General features: G+C 35.7%; 1 protein-coding gene across 2 annotated transcripts in view; it reads left to right on the top strand.

Annotated features, from left to right (window-relative positions):
• The window catches only part of TCF12 (transcription factor 12), a 500835-nt gene that overhangs the window by 388818 nt on the left and 86601 nt on the right, over positions 1–25416 (top strand). For both annotated transcript variants that reach the window (XM_037833866.1, XM_037833867.1), the window contains exon 8: positions 7269–7321. In XM_037833866.1, coding sequence (XP_037689794.1) covers positions 7269–7321 — 53 coding nt within the window. The remainder of the gene's footprint in view (positions 1–7268; positions 7322–25416) is intronic.

The following is a 25416-nucleotide window of genomic DNA, read 5'->3' as shown; positions in this document are numbered from 1 at the left end:
CTATTTTTCCACATCTTCTCCAACACCTGTAATTTTATTTTTTTTTAAAATATTAGCTATTCTACTTATTGTGAAATGGTATCTTATTGTGTTTTTGATTTGCATTTCCATAATGGCTAATGATGTTGAGCATATTTTCCTGTGTTTTTTGGTCATCTGTACATCTTTTTTGCAGAACTATCTATTCTAGCCTTTTGCAATTTTTTAATTGGGTTGTTTGTCTTTTGGTTGTTGAGTTGTATGATTTCTTTTTATATTCTGGACTCTTAAACCCTTATTGGATATGTGATATCCAAATATTTTCTCCCATTGAGGAGGTTGTCATTTTACTTTCATGATAAATTGCTTTGTTACAAAAAAGTTTTTAACTTTGATAAGGTCCCATTTATCTATTTTTCATTTTGGTGCTTGTGCTTTGGGTGTAAAGTCTAAGAAACCATTGCATAATATAAAGTCCTGAAGATGCAAGGAGTTTTATAGTTCTGGTTCTTAAATATAGGTCTTTGATCCATTTTGAGTTGATTTTTATATACGGTTTCAGATAAGAATCCACCTTCATTCTTTAGCATATGCATATCCAGTTTTCCGAGCACCATTTCTTGAACAGACCATGCTTTCCTGAATGGACTTGGAAGCCTTGTCAAAAATCATTTTGCCATAAATATGAGGGTTGATTTCTGAACTCTCAGTTTGATTCCATCAGTCTATATGTCTTCCCTTGTGAGTGCCCTGCTGTATGTAGTAAGTTTCAAGATCAGGAAGTGTGAATCCTCCAGCTTTCTTCTTTTTTCAAGATGACTTTAGCTATTGGGGCCCCTTACCCTTCCATATAAATTTGGTGATTGACTTTTCCATTTCTGCAAAGAAGGCTGTTGGAATTTGACTGGGATCATGTTGAATCTGTAAATTGCTTTGGGTAGAATTGACATCTTAATATTTAGTTTTCCAGTCCATGAACATGGAATACACTTCCATTTTGGGGGGTTCTTTGATTTCTCTTAGCAGTGTTTTGTAGTTTTATGTATACAAGTCCTTACGTCCTCGCTTAGATTTATTCCTAGATATTTGATTCTTTTAGTTGCTATTGTAAATGGATTTTTTTCTTGATTTCTTCTTCAAATTTTTCATTACTAGTATGTAGAAAACATTATTGATTTTTGGGTGTGGTCTTTTACCCTGACACTTTGCTGAATTCATTTTGCTCTGGTAGCTTTGCTGTGGATTTTTCAGAATTTTTTATAAACAGCATCATGTTGTCAGCAAATAAGAAACATTTTACTTCTTCCATTCCAAGTTGGATGCCTTTCATTTCTTTTTCTGGCCTAATTTCTCTGGCTAGAACTTCCAGTACAATGTTGAATAACAGTGGGGACAGTGGCATCCTTGTCTTTTTCCTGATCTTAAAAGGAAGGTGTTCTAGTTTGCTAATGCCGCTGAGATGTTCTAAGTGTTTTTATCAAGGAGTGCTGAATTTTGTCAAATCTTTTCTGCATCAATTGAGATGATCGATTTTTTTTCCTTTGTTCTGTTAATGTGATGTATTGTATTAATTGATTTTCTTATCTTGAACCACCCTTGCATACCTGGGATAAATCCCACTTGATCATGGTATGTAATGTTTTTAATGTGCTGTTTGATTCAGTTTGCTAGTATTTTGCTAAGGATTTTTGCATATATATTCATAACCGTATTGATTGTAATTTTCGTTTCCTGTGGTATCTTTATCTGACTTTAGTATAGTGGTGATATTGACCTCTGTGTTGGTTTGAATCTGTACATATTCCAGAAAAACATGTTCTCAAATTTAATCCAATACTGTGGATGTGAACCTATTATAAGTAGGACCTTTTGATGATATTACTCATCAGAAGTACTTATGTGACAGTTCTGGGGCGCACCTCCATCAGAATGGGTCTTAATCCTATTGCTAAAGTCTTTTATAAGCGGAATGAAATTCAGACAGGGAGATAGCCACAGGAAGCAAGAAGCTGAACATCAACAGAATCCAGAAGAGAAGGGAGAGATCAGGAAACACTGCCATGGGCCTTGCCATGTGACAAGCTGTTCCAGTTTGCTAATGCTGCCATTTCACAAAACACCAGAAATGCATCGGCTTTTACAAAGGGGGTTTATTTGGTTACAAAGTTACAGTCTTAAGACCATAAAGTGTCCAAGCTAAGTCATCAACAGTCGGGTACCTTCACTGGAGGATGGCCAGTGGTGTCCGGAAAACCTCTGTTAGCTAGGAAGGCACATGGCTGTTGTCAGCTCGAGTTCTGGTTTCAAAATGGCTTTCTCCCAGGACGTTCCTCTCTAGGCTGCAGTTCCTCAAAAATGTCACTCTTAGTTGCTCTTGGAGCGTTTTTCTTCTCTTAGCTTCTCCGGAGCAAAAGTCTGCTTTCAGTAGCCGTCTTCAAACTGTCTCTCATCTGTAGCTCCTCTCTTCTCAGCTCCTGTGCATTATTCAAAGTGTCCCTCTTGGCTGTAGCAAGCTTGCTCCTTCTGTCCGAGCTTATATAGTGCTCCAGTAAACTTATCAAGGCCTCTGCTGAATGGGCGGGGCCACATCCCCATGGAAATTATCCAATGAAAGAGTTATCACAGTTGGGTGGGGCGCATCTCCATGGAAACAACCTAATCCAAACATTCCAACTTAATCAACACCAATATGTCTGCCCCCACAAGATTGCATCAAAGAACATGACTTTTTCTGGGGGACATAATGTACACAAACTGGTACACAAGCTAAGGACAGGGATGGCCAGCAACCAGTCCCAGAATGCCACAGTCTTCTGGAAGAAAACATTGTCTTTATAACACCTTGATTTGTACTTTTTCCCAGCTTCAAACCATGAGTGAATAAATTCCCATTGTTTAACCAGACCCATTTCACACTATTTGCTTGAGCAGCTAGGAAACTAAAACAGCCTCATAGAATTAGTTAGGTAGTTTACCCTCCTCTTCAATTTTTTTGTTGAGTTTGAGCAGGATTGGTGATATCTTTCTTGGAATGTCTGCTGAAATTCCCCTGTAAAGCTGTCTGGTCCTGGGCTTTTCTTTTTTGGGAAGGTTTTGATGACTTACTCAATCTCTTTACTGGTTATTGGGGTTTCAAATCTTCTATTTCTTCTAGAATCAATGTAGGTAGTTTGGGTGTTTCCAGGAATTTGTCCATTTCATCTAGGTTATCTAAGTTGCTGGCTTACAGTTGTTCACAGTATCCTCTTATAATCCTTTGTATTTCTTTCAGGTCAGTAATAATGCTCCCCTTTTCATTTCTGATTTTAATTATTTGTGTCCTCTCTTTTTTTATTTGTTAGTCTAACGTTTGTCAATTTTACTGATCTTTTCAAATAATCAACTTTTTGGTTTTGTTGATTCTCTATTTTTTTTAATTCTCTATTTCATTTATTTCCACTCTAATCTTTGTTCTTTCCTTCCTTCTGTTTGCTTTGAAATTAGTTTGCTCTTTTGTTTTTTTTTTAGATTCTCCAGTTTTGAGGCTAGATCTCTGATTTGAGACCTTTCTTCTTTTTTAACGTAAGCATTTAGAGGTATAAATTTCCCTCTCAGCATTTCCTTTACTGCATCCCATAAATTTTGATATCTTATGTTTTCATTCTCATTTGTCTTCAAGATATTTCTTCATTTCTCTTATAATTTCTTCTTTGAACCATTGTTGTTTAAGAGTGCATTGTTTATGGTGAGGATGTGTACAAACAGGAACACTCATTCATTGTTGGTGGGAATATAAAATGCTGCAGCCACTGTGGAAGACAGTTTGGCAGTTCCTCAGAAAGTTAAGTATAGAATTACCATATGATCTAGCAATCCCATTTCAAATCCCCATAAGATTTAAAAGCAGGTACTGAGATAGGTATTTGCACACCAGTGTTAATAGCGGCATTTTTCACAATTGCCAAAAGATGGAAGCAACCCAAGTGTCCATCTACCAATGAATGTATAAACAAAATGTGGTATATACACACAATGGAATATTATTCAGCCATATAAAGGAAAGAAGTTTTGATACATGCAACAACATGGATGAACCTGAAGACACTGTGTTGAGTGAAATAAGCCAGATACAAAAAGACAAATATTGTCTGATCTTACGGATATGAAATAGTTAATATAAGCAAACTCATAGAGTCAGAATCTAGACTGTAGGATGCACTAGCCAGTTCCATACTGCCTTGTGGAGGGGTTAAGGGAGGGGCCAGCAAGCCTACCAGTAAGTTTCTCCTATGGCTCTTTGAAGCTGTGTTTCCTTGATTCAACACTTGCCATGAAATGTGGCACTTTATCTGTTGTCCTAGTTTTGAGAAAGGGTGTTGTCTTTAAGTCTCTTCTGCTACTTTTGCCCATGGCTGCCATTAGATCCAGGGCCTCAGAGATCTGAAATAGGTAATCAAAAGCAGTGATCAGTGATCCGACCACACATCCAGAACAGGGTGTTTATCTCACCCTGGTGCTGATAAGTTGCACTAGGAGCCAGGCTGAGTACCTCACTGCTGCCTACCGGGAGGCTGGGAATTGAACCACAGTAGCTACTGCACAGAGATTGCAATTCACTGGCATTTACCACGATTTACCAGCATCTTCCTCCTCATCTTCCATGGATGTTGCAGTGTTCTTCTAGACTCCAGAGTTTCAAAAAGAGATGATTCATTCAGTTCTTACCTGTTTAATAGTTGTTCTGGTGGAGGAACTAATTCCTAGAGCTTCTTACTCCACCATCTTCCCACAGACCTCTGAATAGTTTCTTATATTGGAGTTCTCTTGATGTCCAGGGAGGCTCACGTATCTCCTGACTGAATACCATTTAGTGGATTATTATTACATTCTTTGTTATTATCTCTCCATCATAGCCACTCTTTTTTTTTTAACACCTTTATTGAGATTTAATTCACGTACCATATAATTAGTCACTTAAAAATGTATAGTTCAGTGGTTTTTAGTTTACCCACAGATGTGTGCAGCCGTCACCACAGTCAATTTTAGAACATTTTCATTGCCTCAGAAAGAACCTTGTACCCTTTAGCTATCACCTCTCTACCTTCTTATACCCCCCACCCCAGCCCTAAGCAACCACTGGTGTAGTTATGTCTCTCTAGACTTCCCTATTTCAGACTTTGATATGAATGAATCATGTAATATGTGGAGTTTTGTGACTGGCTTCTTTCACTTAGCCACACACTTTTAAGGTTTTGCCCACTCTCTTAGCATTGCAGTTTATTCATAAAGTCTCAGGGTTAAAAGAACTTCAGAGATCATCTGTGCCAACCCAAGCACTTTCTGAAGCTATTTAGATAGTTTGTGAATTAAACATTCTGCAGAGCAGTAATTACCTAACCAATTTATAATCATTTTGCCAACAATTTAAAAAAAAACCTAATAGTGGTGGCTAAAAATTTTTAAGTGTCACTGTGTTAGGAACTGTTCTGAGCATTTTTCTTGATATCTTTACTGCAGTAATCTTAGGAGGTATTATTCCTTTTTTCACATGTGAGGTAACCAAAGCTCAAAAAGGTTAAGCAACTTGCCCAATTTCTCATAGCTGCTCTATGATAGAGCTGAAATTTCAATCCAGTTTATTTTCTTAACTACTACACCTATTAGCCTCCCAAAAGTGAATTGTAAATCCCAAACTCATGATTTTAAATTAGGTATTATTTGTGCAATTATATAGTAACGGTTAATGTTGAAATTATAAATACAAACAAAAAATTTAAATACAAGCAAAAAAATTCTGTAGGGGAACACTGGCCTAAAGTAGTATTATCTTCTAGTAGTTAACTACCCTAAAATAGGGTGATAGGAGTCAAATACCACTATTTGACTTGTGGTACAGAGTGTGACTTTCACTCAAGGGATGCCATATTAGTTGTGAAGAGTTGGGTATAGAAATGTGTAACAACAAAGACTTTACCTTTAATTTTCAAAAATCTAGAATGTGCCAGTTGTTGTTTGTCACATTTTGTTTTAAGGAAATATAAGCTGCCTTTGAGGGGTGGGGGTAGGGACAGAGATGCTAATGAATGTGTTTTCCCCTTTATTGTATAAATTTTTTCCACATGCTACTTATGAAGTTGCTTTTTTGGTTTTGAAGCCTCCTGAGATAGTCACTGTAGAGAATTCTCAGCCCAAGTTTAAATGGGTTTCGTTCTTTCTTAAACAAATGCACTTCCTACTGTATCATATCATTTATTACACAGGAACATAATATGCTTGTTTAATTGTCATGCATACAGTTTTCAAAAACATTGCACTTTATATCAACTTTCTCATGTGTTCTTGCTTCCTAATAGTGAACCCCTTTGAAAAGCCTGAATTTGAGCCACTAATTGTGTAAGATTGGAAAGGTGTGCTTATCACTTTTCTTTATTTTATGTAAATAATTAAGATGGCCAAATTTTAATATTTAAACTTTTACAAATAAAAAGTAAAATACCAAGTGATGCTGGTTTGGCATATGGAAATACTTATGGTTTCATTTATATTAATATAGTTATTTGTGCCTTAGAAAGAAATATACTTTCTCCGTCTAGGTCTTTCCTAGATATAAATCTAAAAGTCCAAGGGCAAATTGTACAATAATTAGTGCTGAAGTTGCAGTTTTAACCACACATTGTTAAAGTAAACGTTCTTACTGAATGCATGACGTTTTGTATTAAAATGTTTATATTTAATAGTTTTGTATAGCATATCTCTGACATTATAATCTTAATTTTTCATTTCTTAAATTTTATTTCAAAATTTTAACATAAGTTTTAACATAATAAGCATACCATTAGCTTTTAGTTTTTTAAATATGTTTTGAACCTAATTCTCAATGTGATGTGGGCACCAAATTTGTGTCTGTTAAGACCTGTTGTACCAAATGCCTTTTCTGCAAATGAAACTGAGATAAATGATAGACAGTGCCTAGTATAAAGCCTGGCATATAACAAGTACTTAAGAAATATTAATTCCCTGCCCTCAGACGTTTTTTCTTGGTTTGTTGTTTTCTATTTTTGTTTTGCCTTGTTTGCTGTCTTCCAAATTTACGGCGTATGTACCATTTCAGAATGTATCATTTTATTGGGTGTACCTATTTTGTCCCAGAATCAGTTAAAAGGATTAATGCCCCTATCCCTGTACTCCTCTCCTTATTCCCAAATTTGGAAAACAAGAAAGGCACTAAGAGAAAAAAATTACTTATTTATTTGAAGTCTGGTCTTTTCTAATATAATATGCTAACAGAGTATACTGTTTTCCATGTGCAGATCCTTCTCAAGCAAAGAAAGTCAGAAAGGTGCCTCCTGGTTTGCCTTCTTCTGTAAGTATTCATTTTTTTAATTTGGTAGACAAACTGATTTCAGGTATTTAGTATTTGCTTGCTATAAGGATTAATCCGATAGGTGCCAGTAGACCCACGTTATATAGTAACTGTTCACTGCTTAACTGAATCATTGATTGAGATGAATCCACATTTAATGTTAGGTTTTTAGATTTCTCTGCAATGATTTGTAGCTTACTCCTATACTCTTATTCTGTATCCCTGTCATTTGAATTCTCCTCTTGGGAAGAGGACTAGGCCGGTAGCTGTCAAAGAAGATCTCCTGTACTGGTCTTTTGATGTTTAATTAGTCATTATGTTGCTGAACAGGAGGACAGACAGAGATTAATAGCTGAGAATCTTAGAAATTTGCATTTATAATAATCCCAGTGGAGCTAAAGACATTAAGATTCGGAGGACATGTTTGGCTCAGCTTGCCTCAGTAGGACTGAGGTTATTAATATGCATAAATCACCAAGTCAGATGTTCATTGTGAAGCCCTTGTGGATTTTAAAGCCTTCATTAAGCCTTTGCTAACTTCAGACTAGCATCAGGAAAGCTTTCAAGCAACTAGTTTGTTGATCCCTCTTTGCTCAAAAATGTATCCTTTGAGGATAAAGGGCTTTGGTGAAAGAGACTGGAAAGGTTTGGTTGAACAATCATTAATGGCCATGATAATCTAATGTTATAGGATGTTTGCTATTAAATATACTTTATTCTTTAAAAGAGTATAAGCATTTGTAAATGAACCTGCATTATAAATCCACATACAGTTTTAAAATCTGGTTGGGGGTTGGGGCGGAGTTTTTTTTCCCCCTCTCCCTTTGCATAGAACAAATGGGGATCCAGGCTGTTGGATTGAGGCCTCGTAGGGCACATCTCTTTGTTGTGTAAATGGATGTTGGGCTTTTATTTGGCAGTACTTAACACATGGGCGCAGGTGCTGCTGGATGAGTCACAGCTCATGGAAGTATAAGCTGAATGGAATATCCGGCTTGGCAAGTAGTAATCTAGAAGGAGCAGCATGGGTCTGAGCTTTTTATTTTTTATTAATGCTGAAGCTGAGATATCATCTTTGGTTGTTTACCTTCTTTCTTTCCTATGTTCTTTCCTCTGCCTTCTCTTCACGTGATATATGAAATCTCAAATTTGAAATCCTGTTTGAAACTCGGTTCCAGATGGATCTGAGTTTTATGCAGCCTAGGGCAGCTGTGCTCTGAACCTGCAGCCTACCTGGAAGGTTGGATTGCAGCTGCAGGCATCCTTGAAAGCTTTTGCTTGCATAAGCACTTGGGCCCACTAGAGGCTGAATGGCTGCTTGATAAACAAAATGAACACAATGCCTCAAATCATTATTCCCAAAGACAGGAATTTTTTTTTCAGCAGCAGCTAAAAATAGTTGGGGAATTTACATTTTAACAGTTGTGTGCTATGCAGGGGTAGGTGATTCAACAGTATAACGGATGATTTCTGCTAGATTAACAGAATCATATTAAAACTGATAGAACTGCTAAAACATGTACCAGTGCAATTTTCTTGTAATTTATTACCATAATTCTATGAGTGTAATAAAAGTTAAATCACACATTAATATTCAGTAGAACTATACAGGTAAAAAACATCAGATTAGTAAATGAAAAATTCATCTCGTTTCTTCTAGCCTGACATTAATTTTAAGAAACAATATAACTTCAGTGTTTCCAGTTCTTTCATTTTTAAAATGAAGAAACAGAAGGGCAAAATGGTCAGAGCAGCCTGGAAAGAGAAAGAGAATAGACAATGGGGATCATCAGTTTTCCTTACATCTAATCGTAGCAACACTCATGACTTGGAGGCAGGTCTCTGTATTGTCTCGGGTATCCTGGATGAACCACAGAAAAAGAGAAAGGCACTGAATCCTGAGGATTGATTTCTTTGAGAACAATTAGGAAATTTTGCAAACAAAGCTACTTATAAATTGTATTTTACTAACTAATTTAGTTTGGGATTTATTAGAGATTTGAACAAAATGGAATTCATTATTCTTAATTCTGTGTTTAACATCAATATCAAACATGCTCTTACTACTTTGAAACCATGTTTAAAATAGTAATTACACATATTGACTGTTGTTAAGAAATGTAAATAATAAATGCATTTAATTAATCGAAAGTTTATTTTAAATTAAATCCTCTGTTGAAATCTCAAGCTTTTAAGAGAAAATTGTAAAATTTAAAAACAGGTACTTTGATCAATAGTAGCAAAATAATTAACTTCTAAGAACATTTTTGGTTATATTACTTACCTTTTCACTGTGTAAAACAAGTGGGACTTTTAAGTTTTATGGTTTTCTATTTGAATACTTTTATTGAAAATTATGCAATTTATAGACATTTGACAGTGTGTATTATAAATGTTAGGCAAAAAGAAATGAAAATAGAAAATCAAGATGGCATCCATCACCCCACCACCACTACCCCACACACACAAGCTTTGAACAACCAGCAAGAACTGGAGAAACATCTTTTTCATAGCCCAGAACAGTTAAAAATCTACAGTAATAGGGCAAGCACCAAATCAAGAAAAAGCCTACTTAAAAGCAGTAACAATCTTCTGATACCCTTGCTGACATCCCATTCACCCCTCACCAGCCTGGCCAGGGCTAGACCATGCTACTAGTGCAAATCCCTGGTCCCAGTTCTAAAGGGAGCAGAGTAACCCTCATGCAAATACTGGGAATCTGGCCCAGTCTGTCTGGTGGTAGCCTAAGGGACTCAGTATCCCAGAACTTGCCCTGCATGTAGAAGGCAGCTCGCAGAACTTTCCTATAGAACATTGCAGGAGAACTTTCAAGTAGCTGCCTCAGGCAGAGGATTGCTGGCTGTAGAACATACAGTGTGGTCAGTACCTGGAACCCTGAGGAAACTTTTTCCTAGGGAAGACATTTTTATCCTTGTAAATGGAGGAATTTCTAGGGCCACTTGTGTATGCCCAAGCCAAGACACATGCACAGAGAGGATCAGGGAGACCCCTACACTTTGTCTTGGAGCTATTCTCTAAACTCATTTAATGGATAAGCCCTGAATGAAAGCACTAACAGGTCAATCTGAAAAGATGGGAAAAGTGTTTTCTTTTTTTCCTTCTGTTTTTGTTTTGTTTTGTTAGTTCCTGTCATTCAAAGAAAGCTCTGGCACAACATTAGCTGGATACACACTTAAGGAACAGACATGTCAAGTTTAAATTCCATCAGTAACTCCTTAAAATATCAAAAGATCCAGGTTTCAACAAAAGATAACAAAACATAAAAAGAAACAGGAAGTGATGGCCCAGGCAAAGAGAAAATTATTGCATTAGAAACCATCAGTGAGGAGGATCAGACCTGGTATATACCAGACAAAATTTTTTTTCAAATGGTCCTAAATATGCTCAAACAGCTAAAAGAAAACATGGACAAATCACTAAAGGAAATCAGGAAAGCGATAGATGAGCCCAAAGAGAATATCAATAGAGAGATGAAAATCATGAAAAGGTACCAAACAAAACTGAAAACCACATTAACAGAAATTAAGAATTCCCTAAAGGGGTTTAGCAGCAGATTGGAGCTGGCAGAAGCAAGCATCAGTAAACTTGAAGATAAGACCATTGAAATCATCCAGGTTAAGGAGCAGAAAGACGAAAGAAAGAAGAAAAGTGAACAGAACCTGAGGAACCTATGGGACACCATCAAGTATACCAATATATGCATGGTAGGAGTCCGAGAAAGAGAAGAAAAAGGGAAGGGGGCTGAGAGAATATTCGAAGAAATAATGGCTGAAAATTCCCAAATTTAACAAAAGACATGAATGTACACATTGAAGATGCTCAATGAACTCTAAATTGTATAATCTCTTATAGACTCATGCTGTGGTATATTATGATCAAACTTTCAAATGCTAAAGACAGAGAGAATTCTGAAAGCTATAAGAGAGAAGCAACATGTCATGCATGAGGGAGCCTTAATAAGATTAAGTGCTGATTTCTTATCAGAAACCATGAGGCTAGAAGACAATGGGATAACATATTTAATGTGCTAAAAGCAAAAATTGCCACACAATTCTATATCTGGCAAGACTGTCTTTCAAAAATGAGGGAGAGACTAAGACATTCCCAGATAAAATAAAAGCTGAGAGGGTTTGTCACCATTAGATTGACTCCACAAGAAATACTAAAGAGCATTCTGCAGGTTAAAAGGAAAGGACAATAGATCAAAGCCACATGAAGAAATAAGGATCTCTGGTAAGGGTAGTTATGGATAAATATAAATGCCAATACTATTGTATTTTTGGGTTTGTATCTCAACTTTTTACTTCCTACAGGATGTAAAAGGCAAATACATACAATATAATGTTAAGTCAGTGGTTTGGGACTCAAAGTTTATAAACTGTAATTTGTGACAAGAACTAAAAGAACATTAAGGTGGAGGAATGGAGGATTATAGAAACACAGTTTGTAGATATTATTGAAGTTAAATTGGTATCAAAGCAAGTGAGACTGTGATAGATGTGGGATGTTAAATTTAAGCCTCATGATAACTACAAAGTAAATACTGGAGAATATGCAAGCTCATAAAGACAGAAAAGAGGACAGGTTGCTGGGGGGTGGGGAAGAAACAGGGGAATGAGGAATTAATGCAAAATGGTGTGTAGGGTTTCTGTCTGGAGAGATGGGAAAGTTGTAGTAATGGAAGGTGGTGAGGGTACCAGAACATAACAAATGTGATTAATCCCACAGAATGGTATGCTTAGGAGTGGTTGAGATGGGAAAGTTTATGTTGTATGTTCCTACAACAAAAAAGAGAGAGAGAAAGAAAGAACAACTAAAGAGACAATGATAATTAAAGACAATACATTATCCTGGACAGTCTCTAACAAGGGAGGAGAGGAGACTCAAAGGGACATTATTTGGACATATGAAAAAACAATGGAATATGAAATGGAAGCAGTATATGAATATTAAATTTCTTGAACTTGATAATAGCACTTAAGCTGGATACATAAGTGTGCCGGTTTGTATATTTATGTCCCCCAGAAAAAGCCATATTCTTTAATGTATTCTTGTGGGGGCAGATATATTAGTGTGGATTGGGTTGGAACCTATTGGTTCAGTGTCCATGGAGATGTAACCCACCCAACTGTAGGTGATAACTCTGATTGGATCATTTCTATGGAGGTGTGGCCCCACCCATTCAGCGTGAGCCTTGTTTAGTTTACTGGAGCACTATGTAAGCTCAGACAGAAGGAGCTCATAGTGGGCTGGAGCTGAGACAGACATTTTGAAGATGGCCGTTGGAAGCTGATGCAGACATTTTGGGGAACGCCATTTTGAAACACAACCTGGGATCAAGCAGACACCAGCCACGTGCCTTCCCAGCTAACAGGTTTTCTGGACGCCATTGGCCATCCTCCAGTGAAGGTACCCTTTGTTGATGGACACTTTATGGCCTTAAGACTGTAACTTTGTAACCAAATAACCCTCCTTTTATAAAAGCCAGTCCATTTCTGGTGTTTTGCATTCTGGCAGCATTAGCAAACTAGAACAAAAAGTGAATATCCTTGTTCTTTGGAAATGTGCATGGCTGTATTAAGTGTTCAAGGAGCATGATGTATAAACCTAACCTCATGTTTAGAGAATGGATTGATAAACAGAGAGACAGATAGATGGATAGATAGATAAATAGATTGATAGCTGTATAGAATATTATGGCAAATGTGACAACGTTAAAATTGGTGGATCTTGGTATTTGGAGGCTAGGGGTATGTTGGAGTTTTCTCTATGGGGTTTGTATTATTTTTGTAACTGTCCTCTAAATTAGAAAGTATTTCAAAATAAAAAGTTTAATATTAAAAAAGTGAAAATAGACTGTGCATGCTTTATTTCATGATAATTTGAGTATCATACTTTCCAAATCAAATTGGAAGCTTAACAGTAACATCTCAGATTTTGCCATTTGCTTCCTTTACAATCTATCTTTAATTATCTGTGAAATATATACTACATTTACTAGAGAAATGGTGAAAGTAGTAAGTTAATGTTACACCACTAAAACCTCTACAAAAAGATAATATACAGGGTTACTTTACATGCAAAGCATTGATAATCTGCATAATTTGATCATAGAACATTCATTAGAGGCCTTTGCTTTTTGTAAGCCATGATATATAAACAAGGATTGTAAGTGCCAACATTAACTCTTCTATTCTTCTAGGCAGAACAACTGAATGGTAACTTCTGTCTGTAGATGAAAGTCCAGTGTGGGTGTTCTGAACTTCATTAGAGCAGTTTGGTCAGTAAGGTTAAGGAAATGGTGTGCCCAAGACTGCCTCATTCAGTTACTGATTGGGTTGTATGATCTTGGACTAGTCTAATTAGTCTAATGACTTGTCTATTTAGCCTAATGAGAAACTGAAATTTGGAGTGGGCAATCTAAGGTTCCTTTCAGATCTAAAATGCTATGTACTTATGATTTTAAAACTGATAAACTCAATACATACCTGGAAATCACAGTGAGCACAGTTTTCTTTCTTCTGATGAAGAAATGGTGTTCTTAAACACATGAGATTTTCCACTTGCTTCCCTAGACAGGCTGAAGTGTGGAACAAAGCGAACTTCATAACAACAACTTTAGAATGATACTAGACATTGAGAATTTAAACATAAACAAACACCATCATTGCCTTCAAGGAACTCAACATCTTGTATGAGGAACAGTCATGCAAAGAATTAATTACATTTCAGTGAGCAAGTAAAGGTCTATACCAATAGTTATGGTAACACAGGGCGAGTGTTCTTGCCTTGGGAAGAACGACAGGCTTGAAAAGGAGGTGATATTTGAGCTGTGTCTGGAAAGATGAGTAGCATTTCATCTGTTAGAGAGAAAGGGGAATGGACCAGGCAGGTAGAAAGCGTGGAAGGATGAAAACAAACACATATTCAGTCCTATCTATAAATCTAGCAATATTGGATTTTATGCCAAATGCAACCTTTATAATTTTCCTATAGCAGACTGACTCTCCCATCCTAGAGGGGGATTGGAAAACAAATAAGACCAGTCCAGATGTAAAGGGATAAAATGTCAATAACAATCTACCCTGGATAAAGGATATCCTGGCCAAAAGATAATAGAAGGCATTTGTGATTAAGTTTGAGAGTCTCTCCAAAGGCATGGTTGATACTTTTCGTTTTTAGGGTTCCTGAACCTTCCCTTCCCTTCTCTAACCACCAACTCTAGTCTTTGTTCTTTGTATGTACACAAGCTATTTTTTCATCTATATCAGATTTTTATTAGGTTATAAAGTTCAATGAATTTTGAAGCACTGGGTAGGGATTGGGGGCAGATTTTTCAACCCCCAGGTAATTTGTGAAAAATGTTGAAACATTTGAAGTATTTTGGTAGCATCCTTTAAGGACTCAGCATTACTCTGTTAGAAGTGCAGAGCTTACATGTTGAGGAGCTGTGTTTATTACCTGTATCATCTTAATCTTTGTCACATAACTCTGTAAGATAATAACCCTTTTTTCACAAATGAGTAAATTGAGTCTCAGAGACATTAATTAACTTGCTCAGAATCATATAGGGCTAAGATTACAACCTAATTTAATATAAAAGACCATTTTCTTTTTGTTTTGAATGCTAACATGTTTCTTGACTTATTCATAAAAAATTTTAGTATATTAAATTTAAAACATAGTTTATTCTATCACTGTTGTTTTTACTGATCAGATTTAATTGGTTTTGTTAAGCAGCTACCACCATCTGATAGATGGATGATATAATAGTAGAAAATCACAGACTTTCCATCAAGTAGATAATGGGTTTTATCTGACTTCAGCTTCTTTTTATTTTATAACCTAGAGAAGTTGTTTTAGAGTTCTCTAAATCTCAAGGATTCTAATTTGTAAAAGGAAATGATAATGCCTATCTCACAATGTTACTGTGAGGATATTATGTGCCCAACCTGCGGCTGGTATATAGTAGAAACTCCGTAACTATTCCTTCCTCATTTCTTCTAATTCCTGAAATTTAAAGGAATTTAGCATTTTATTTTTACCATATTTTGTTGAAAAGCAAGTAGACGTTTGAAAACATAGGAAAGGGTACATTTTATAGTAAAAGAAAATTATTACCTAGACTTGTGTACGTAATGTGTGTGCCTGGCACAACGGTGAGTTTCTTGGTAAATTCTAGTTGCTATTGTTCAGAAAGCATTCATTTTCAGTCATTTTCAGAAAAAAGAACCTACAAACAGAGGGAAAACTTGTAGAATCCAATTCTGTTACCTGGAATTCCTTTTAATTATTTTTATTTTCTGATCAGGAGTCTACGCTTTTTCTCATTTATTATAATTATTTATCATACATCTTTGTGATCTTCCAAAGGGTATCTCAGATGGGGAGAAGTTTCTTTATCTGTTGTTTATTTCTTAATTTGGTATTAGTTATTTCCAAACATGGATCATTTCCTTTTATATGCTACGGAAGATGCAAAATTCTGAAATAAGTAAGAAGTAAGACATTTGAAAGATTTTATCATGGGATGTCCTCCCCAGAAAGTAAACACCTAGACAAAATTCAGAATGCCTTCTTAGACACAAATACCTAAAGTTGTGTTCTTGTTAAATAGCATTTGATAACACCTTGTCAACATCAAATCTTAACTCTGCATCAAAATGGTATGTCCTTTTCATTTGGAATATAATTAGATTGCAGCCATACATAGGCTGATGACACAATTATCTGTTTCTTATTCAAGTGTCATACTGTTCTTTGTCCTCTGTTTTTAAGTGTGTGTGTGGTTTTTCCACAAAAGCTCTTACAGTTTATTAGAGGATTTCTTTGTTTTTCAGTTAAACTCTCAAGATGTATTTTACCATCTGACCCTATCAAAAACAATTTTTTTCTAACTTTACTCCTATAAGGAACTTCATTATTTTTTAGGTGAATCAAAGCAGCAAAGATGCCATGATTTCTTGTTTTGATGCAGACAGTACAGAGATCAGTGGCCTTTCCAGATCACAAGATTTGTTATTAACTGTAGTTTAGAAATTGGTGTTTTGCCTTCTCCCAGAATTTTTGTGAGATTTCATTTTGTTGGAAATGTGGCTTTTAAAAAAAAAAATTAATGTAAATGCTTAGTCATTTAGTAGGGTCAAATTTGAAAATTTAGGGCCACCACTTGAGATCATTGGAGATATCCTGAAGTGTTCGCAAACACAAAGAATACTAGGCCATGCCCAATGATGAAGGATTTTCATGTGTGTACTAAAAAGAAAAAGTAAAAATATTAAATCCTGGGGGTGGCTAAATTGGTGGGAAAAGATGACAAATAGAACCTTTTGGCTTTGGTAGAAATGATTAACTTGGAAAATTATGATTTAAAAGATTGTTAGGTATTTTAACCAGTAAAAAAAAGGTCAAGAGAAAGAACTGTAGAGAAATTGTTTTCTTCAATTTGTCCATGAAAATAGCAAGATGAGATGCAAGGAGAATACTCTCACTAGAAAGCTAAGATAGACTGTTTATAGCCGAGTATCAGAGGCTTTAAAACTAGCAAGAATCCTAGGATCTGGAATAAGCAGTATTTACACAAAGCACCAGCTTCAACTGAGCTTCATGAGCAAACTGTCTAGTTCTTGAACTTGAGTTGAGATGGGTATTTGCATAACTCCTTTGGCAAATAAGCGTAGAGGGCACACAACAACCATACATACTTGAGAGTTTCTTATTTCTGGCTGTAAGATAAGCTGTCTCTATTTGAAGGCTCCCATGATAAAAAATTTCCAAAGTGACCAATTCATTCTTCTGACCTTACAGGTCAGACTAGCAGAAAAATCTTAGTATGTAAAAGGAATGGTTCTATAATCCATTCCAAACTTATATTCAATTTGGTCATTGAATGGAAGATTTTCTTCATACATTAATAAGAAGAAATAGCCACTGTTTATGCTGACAGTAACCATTGTTCAAAACAGTATAAGAATTGTATCAGTGTAGACAATAGGCTTTTAATCCATAGTTCTGAGATGTTCATTTTTGTGAGGAACCAATAATGCCTTTGATGTAACGTCAAGTCAAGAGTGGAAAAATAACCAGTGAGTGAGTTCTATGGATCTAATTGTTTGTACTGATTTTGGTTGTACAATCACAGTGATATCTGTTGTTTTCTGACTTATCTTTTTCCTTTTTTAAAGAAGAAAGAACATGACTGAATTTCATTTAAATTGGCTAACTTTTAAGGTTTACTGAACTCTTCAACTACTGGTATTTCAGATGTCTAAGATTTCACAAATGAACCATAGGATAAGCCCATGTACATGTATTACTTGTATAGGTTTTATAGGACATATGTTGAATTCAGTAAATGTTTTTGGAATTTAACCCTGCTCTTGGATGTTCAGCATCAGTGGAACTATGATATTTTTTTGTTTTGTTTGCCTAATAAAACTGAGGATTTTTTTTTTTTAATATTGGAAAGAAGGAATAGATTTAAAAATTCCAAATTTTATCACTGAGGATGTTTGGAGCTCTGGATTTGATTCTAAGTTAGGTAAGGCATTTACAGCCTAAGTAATTTGCTGACATGAAGTTTGCAATCATTGATGCTCCCTTTGTTTAACCAACAATGATTTTACTTTGAGAAGTCATTTATTATACTTGTATATTATCTAGTTTGAAGGACTGTAATGCATGTTACATGGATAAGTTCATAGTTAAACTTGAAACATGCATTTTAAAGATATTGCTAGTCCCACAGTGAGTTGCAGTTTCTCCCCTAGGTTTATATTTCTTAAATAGATTTTAAACAAGTTTTGCAGTGTTGACCATTCAAAGTTTTGTCTTTTTATTATCTGCAATTATTTTAAGACATAGCCTAATATATCTATTATATGCCAGTAATTGAGCATGTAGAGAGCATTAGCTCTAAAGTGCCTTAGCATTGACTGAATTAGTTTTCAAAACTAATTTGATTCTAGAAATTGTATTTTCTGAAGAATTTTCTAGAACCTGCTTATCTCATTGTGATAGCCTGCATTTATATTCTTCCTCAATTCACTAAACCAGGGTTTGACAGACTTTTTTGTAAAGAGCTATACAGTAAATATGTACAGCTTCATGGGCCAGACAGTCTCTGTCATAACAACTCAACTCTGCTACTGTAGCATGAAAGCAGCCACAAAACAGTACATGAACGAATGAGCATGGCTGTGTTCCAACAAAATTTTATTTATAAATATGGGTAGTAGGTCACATTTGCCCACAGGCCATAGTTTGCCAACCTCTGCACTAAACTTAACACAAGTATAAGCCCAAAGTAGGTATAGTCTTACCTTCATAAATGATAAGTGAGTTCCTGTAGCAGATCCAAAGAGAAATGAAAAATAAGGTTAAGTATTTTTAGGCCTGTTCCCTGATTTTTATTAGATTCAGTACCTGCTATTCATTAGTCTCAATATCATTTCATTAAGGCCCTGGGTACTAGGCTATGGTTTATTTTATTGACAGACAGATTTCCAGGACCATTATTTGCCATATTCTAAAATGTCCTTGTTCCGGTTAGCCAATGCTGTCATTATGCAAAACACAAGAAATGGATTGGCTTTTATAAAGGGGGTTTATTTCTTTACAAAGTTACAGTCAGAAGGCCATGAAGTGTCCAAGATAAGGCATCAACAGTAGGTTACCTTCACTGAAGGATGGCCACCGGCATCTGGAAAACCTCCGCCAGCTTGGAAGGCACGCAGCTGGTGTCTGCTCCAGAGTTCTGGTTTCAAAATGGCTCTCTCCCACAACGTTCCTCTCTAGGCATCTGCTTGCCCCTGGGTTGTGTTCTCCAAAATTTCTCTGTAAGCTGCAGCTTCTCCAAAATGTCACTCCCAGTTGCTCTCTGGTCCTCTGACTGTGAGCTCCTTTATATGACTCTAGTGATCCAATTAACACCCACCCTGAATAGGTGGGGTAACACCTCCATGGAAATTATCCAATCAAACATTTCACTCGTGGTTGATTGAGTCACATCTCCATAGAAACATTCAATCAAAGAATTTGAATCTAATCAACACTAATACATCTGCCCCAACAAGATTGCATCAAAGAATGTGGCTTTTTCTGGGGGGCATATTATATACAAACCAGCACAATCCCTTTCTAAGATAGTGGTGTATTTTATGTATGAAGTGCATTCTCTAATGTCATAATCTTTCTAGGATTTAAATGTCACATTAGGTAATAATATGCAGGGTAGTTTGTGACATCAAAAGCAGGCCCATGACTGTCTCTCTGTGAGCCCACTCAGCAGGTAAACTTGTTGCCCTCCCCCCTCCATGGGACATGACTCCCAGGGGTGTAAACCCACCTGGCTACTTGGGACATGACTCCCAGGGATGAGGTTGGACATCGTGGGATTGAGAAAGCCTTCTTAAACAAAAGGGGGAAGAGAAATGAAACAAAATAAAGTCTCAGTGGCTGAGAGATTTCAAATGGAATCAAGAGGTCACTCTGGAGGGTATTCTCATGCATTATATAGATTTCCCTTTTTAGTTTTTAGTGTGTTGTAATGGCTAAAAGGAAATACCTGAAACTATCGAACTGTAACCCAATGGCCTTGATTCTTGAAGACGATTGTGTAACTATGTAGCTTATACAGAGCAACCATGTGATTGTGAAAACCTTATGGCTTACACTACCTTCGTCCAGTGTATGGACAGATGAGTAGAAAAATGTGGATAAAAACTAAATGAAAAATAGGGTGGAATGAGGGGGATGGAATGCTCTGGGTGTTCTGTTTTTACTTTATTATTTATTTATTTTTGGATTAAGGAAAATGTTCAAATATTGATTTTGGTGAACAGTGCACAACTATATGATGGTACTGTGAATAATTGATTATACACTTTAGATGATTGTAGGGTATGTGAATATATATCAGTAAAACTGTATTTTTTAAAAAGTAGGCCCATGAATAGATATATAAGTAAATACTTACTTGAAGCAGTTGGATTTGAAGAATTTAAATAATCTGACTTTGATATAAACAGTCCTACTGTAATTTTTCACTTAATCTTGTGTGTGTGTGTGTGTGTGTGTGTGTGTGTGTACACACCCAATCACCGTTTTTAGTCCTGGTCCAACTTTCTCACGGAAGGTTGTAAAGGTAATTCCTAACAGCTTAGGAACTGGTTCCAACCCAATTGTGATTGTGAAACAAATTCTCTAATCACCTAACATGTCTTTCATCTGAAACATAAAAGCTTTGTACAAAAATTAAGAGAATCTTCCATCCCCTGGCTAGAAAATTGATGTTTTTCCATGTTAGTCTCCAGAAATTCAAGTGAATATTTATGGTTCTTACATAGTTCCCTTTTTAGCTTTTATGATGGCCAGTATTAATATGAGTAATAAATAAAGTAGTAAAATCATTTTTGTTTTCTAATTTCTACTTGATAACTTAAACTATCAGACTTGACATTTGAAATCACAAGTTATCAATATCTTTTCCCACATACCCAAAGATATTCATAAATTTTAAAAACTGGTAATTTGAATTAGAATTAGAAACAGAAGCTCTTTTCTACTCAATTGGGCTCCATCTAGGAGATACCCACTGAGGAAATATGAATCCGTTCTGTTGAAGTCAATAAATATATACTAAGTGGTTATTGTGAATGAAAAATGCTTTTAGGCTTTGAGTATTAAAATATGAATAAAACATGGAGCCTTTACCCAAGATATTAACAGTCAAAAGATAGCTTTTACCTCTAGAAAGAAGTAACTTTAAAATTTTTTTGTCCATCAGTTGTTGCTCTTTGGACACATCATGTGGATTATCCAGGAAATGCTTTTTTAATTCAGTTAAAAGTATAAAAATAAAGAATGTGAAGCTAGTATTTTATACATCATAATAGGGAATATCATCTGTTAATGACTTCCTGCTCCAAGGTACACTTTTCAACTTTCTCCTACTTTATTCAAGCCATCAAAAATATGTTAACTTGCTTTCTTGTATAAGAAACTAAATTCTTCTGTTTTTTTTTTCTCTCAATTATGCAGGGAAATTAACTCCTAGCTATATGCAAAAATAGGACCATTTGTGGCCAAAAATGGGAAATTACTGGTAATTCGGCCATCTGCATAAAATCCATAATATCCTACCATTGATCTAGTTAACGGTATAGGGCCATGTTCTTCAACTGATGGAAGTGCAGGGAAACCAGAATACAGAAAACCATTACCTAAAAGGAAAAAGTTATGATTTCCTTGTCATAAAAATGAAAGTGATAGTCTTCCCACACTAAATTTCTTATAGAAAAATTATCTTCAAGAATTTGACCATTTCTCACCAGCTATGTTGCTAATTATACTTGCTGGAGCCACCATTATCACTTGCATATTAGCAACAGCTTCCCCAGTGATCTCCCAGTTTTCCTACAGCCTTGTTTTTATCAGGAAGATCCTTTTAAAATCAAAGTCAGATCCTGTCTTTCCTCTGCTCAAAATCCTCCAATGGCTTCCCCTATCATTCAAAGTAAAAACGTAAGTTCTTAAAATGGCTCGCAATATCCTTGGTGCTCTGTCCCCTGCTACCTCTCTGATCTCATCTTCCTCCAACCTACCCTTCCCTCATTCCAGTTCAGCCACACTGTCCTCTTTACTGTTTCTTGAAAAATCAAGCACACCCCTGCCTCAGGGATTTTACATTCATTGTGTTTTCTGCCTGGAACACACTTTCCTTAGTTATCCACATAGTTTTCTCATTTCTTTCAGATCTTTAATCACATATCACTTTCCAGTGGGGGTCTCCCTTTACCATCCTATATAAAATGGCAACATATCGCCAGTACCTCCTATCCCCTTCCCCGTTTATTTTTGTTTATTGCACTTACTGCCATCTGATATATCATAATTTGTTTATTCTTTTATTAATGTCTCACCCAGTAGAATAAAAACTTAGTTAGGCAGGGTTTTGTTTATTTTGTTTTTTGCTTTGTCTCCAGCACCTAGAGCACTACTTGGTGCATAACAGATGCTCAGTAAATATTTGTTGAATGCCAAGAGCTCCCATGGAAGCCAAATGATTACCAGTGGAGCCAAAGCACTTGTTTCCTGGACCATGCTCAGGGGACTCAGAGAAGTTATAAATCTACATACTGGATAATCCGAAATGAAAACATCTTCAATAAGGAATACTACAGGAACATTTTAACCACCATATTGCAAAACATTTAACATGTTTAAACTTTGTGAAAGTTTTTCAGGAAGGAATACCAGGAGCTCCAAATATTTCATTAGAAAACTGAAAGCCTCCTTAGTGGCAAAGACCACCTTCCCGTAGAGCTAGGAAGATAGGCATTTGGCTTCTCATGGGAGCTCTTGGCATTAGAAGATTGTGTTTTTATATTCATATGGCCTTCATTCAAATTTACCAATAGTAAACAGTGTTTTAATCTTTTTATCTAAATAATTTCAATCTGAAATAACCAATTTTAGGGCAAGCAGATGTCCTTTACATGGCACAAGTCATCACGATATCTTTTTGGTGGTGTGGCTGTTTTTCACCCTTGACTCTCCTATTGTGTCCTGTAAATTTCCCAATTTTACATATTCATTACCTTTGTTTGTAATCCATGTTATACTCTCTTTTACTGATCCACTAAATCCTCCACCCTAAAGGCACAAAGAGGCAAATCATAGGCCTAGCTTCTTTTTTATGGAATAATGTAAGAGCCACAGCCCACTTAGCTAACATGGGTTCCTTTGTTGATTCTTTTACTCTTTGTTGGTGCAGAAATTATAACAGTCATCTCTGTAGAGGCTCACATGCTTGTTTGAAGGATATGGCCAAAAATCTTTTCTTTTCAAAGTAGTGCTATATTAAGTATAAAATATGTGTCCTCTAGATCAAATTGCACATTCTTGAGAAATAAAATTATTATTGAGGAAATTGAAGAATGACAAAGTTAGGTAAGAGTTATTTACCTACTGGAAAGATGCCAACCTTTTTTCTGTTGTTCTAAACACTACCTGGCTTTTTAAAAAGATGTTAGTTATGGATAAAGTGTTACTATGCAGTGGAAGTATATAACCCCTCATAAAGAGACTTCATTTATTGCCCTAAATGTTTTTAGAATACAGAAGCATTTGGACCCTTAGCTTAGAACTGAAATTGTGTAATTCTGTTTTTAGATATGCCTTTCAGTTCATATAAGACTTTGGGCTTTTGATTAATGCCACTTGCAGGTATGATTATAAATATACAATTTAAGGTTGGCATGGACCCTGAATACCATCCATACCACGTCCCTGGGTCTGCAGAAATGGTAATTTGATACAATTTAAAATATTTCAAGAAACCTAACAAATTGTATAATTTACTGAAATAAAATTACCCATGCTAACTAAAAAAACAGATTTCTTTGACTGGAATTATTTCAACTCAGCATGACAATACTTCATCTCTCTCTTCTGAATGGCAGTTACATGGCTTTGATTTTGCGGTGAGGGGGGGACAGGGAAAATACTAGTTATACTTCAATAAAAAGACTTTAGTACACAAAAGTTTTTCAAAAAAGGAATTCAGTGTTTTGGGGTGAAGTAGATAATGAAAGGTTTTATTAGTGGTGACAAATCTGGTTGCCCTTTGAGCTAGTTTAATGCCTTCATTTTGCAGAAATGGAAACTTAGGGGGAGATGCAGTGACCTACCCTAAACTCTCACGCTGCTTCGAGGCAGAGCTAAAACCTGGTTCTCTATCTCCTGACTCCTAGTCCAGTACTCGTTTGCGTTAGAGGGCATGACTCCACAGTGTCCTGAAACTGGAGTTGCCTATCTCAGATTATAGAGTACTAATAAGTGGTAGGGAGCACACTTCTGCATGTGATACAAATACACAGAATAAAATTGTGTCTGTTTCCCAGTCTTATGGTGAGAGACGTTCTTATTGTTGGGGTGACCCATTGCCTCTAATGGTGGAGCATAATAAATATTAAATGGTATTTTGTTTTGCTTTATGTTGAAAAGACACCATTGACACCACCATCTATCCTGTGTTCTACCCTCCTCAGATGTGTTTTTTCAAATGAGTATTATTTAGCTTTTGTTGAGGGGAGTCATCAGAATTTAGTTTTAAGAAACTATTCTTTAAAACTAGGTTCTTTCCAAATGTATGACAATACAATTAGAAGTTAATAATAGAGGGGCATATAGGGAAGAACTATATACCTATTGCAAACTATATACTACAGTTAGTAGTATTTCAACATTTTTTAATAAACAGTAACAAATGTACTATATCAATACTATGAGTCAACAATTGAGGGAGGTTGGTTAGGGATAGGGGAGGATTAGAGTTTCCTTTTCTTTTTTTCTTTTTCCATCTTTCACTTTATTTCTTGTCTGGAGTAATGAAAAGTTTCTAAAAATTGAACTAAAATTAAGTGTGATGGATGCACAGCTGTATGAGGGTACCCAGGGGCAAGTGATTGTACACTTTGGATCTTTGGATAATTGTGTGGTATCTGAACAATCTCAATAAAAATGAAAAAAACAAACAAAGAAATAGGTTCTTTCATAAAATCAGTATCTGCATGATTTCTTCCAGTTAAGTATGGCTAAAATGAAATCTGCTTTGTTACCTGATCATTACAAATTAGAGGCCATCAAAATTTAATTATTCAGAGGAGTAAAGGATTAAAAAAAAATTACTACCACTAGCAAGAATTTTTACTGAAACATAGTAATAGATTGGAGGCAGAAATAATGTATACGTTATTTAGAGCTTCAGATTGCAGACTCTTGAAATAGCTATGGGCTAATATGCAGATGTTACTTTTGGTCTCTTTGAAAATAAATTTAAAATAGAATGGAATATCTTGGTGCTGTTCCATTTCTCATAAATGGGAAAGATCTGGTGCTTTCCAGCTCAGAAGAAAAAAATTGCATAGGACAGAAGAAGAAACATAAATTAAAAAAAAAAAAAAAAAAAAAAAAATGGGTGGTACTTTCCTTAAGAGAAAATGATCCAAGACTGTGGCTCACAAAAATTGTTTATTTTCTACAGATGATAAAAAAAAATAATAGCTTTGTTT

Source organism: Choloepus didactylus, chromosome 4, assembly GCF_015220235.1.
Source record: "Choloepus didactylus isolate mChoDid1 chromosome 4, mChoDid1.pri, whole genome shotgun sequence".
Lineage (NCBI taxonomy): Eukaryota > Metazoa > Chordata > Mammalia > Pilosa > Megalonychidae > Choloepus > Choloepus didactylus.
The sequence above is the reverse complement of the archived record's forward strand: the minus strand, read 5'-3'. Positions and strand labels throughout refer to the sequence as shown.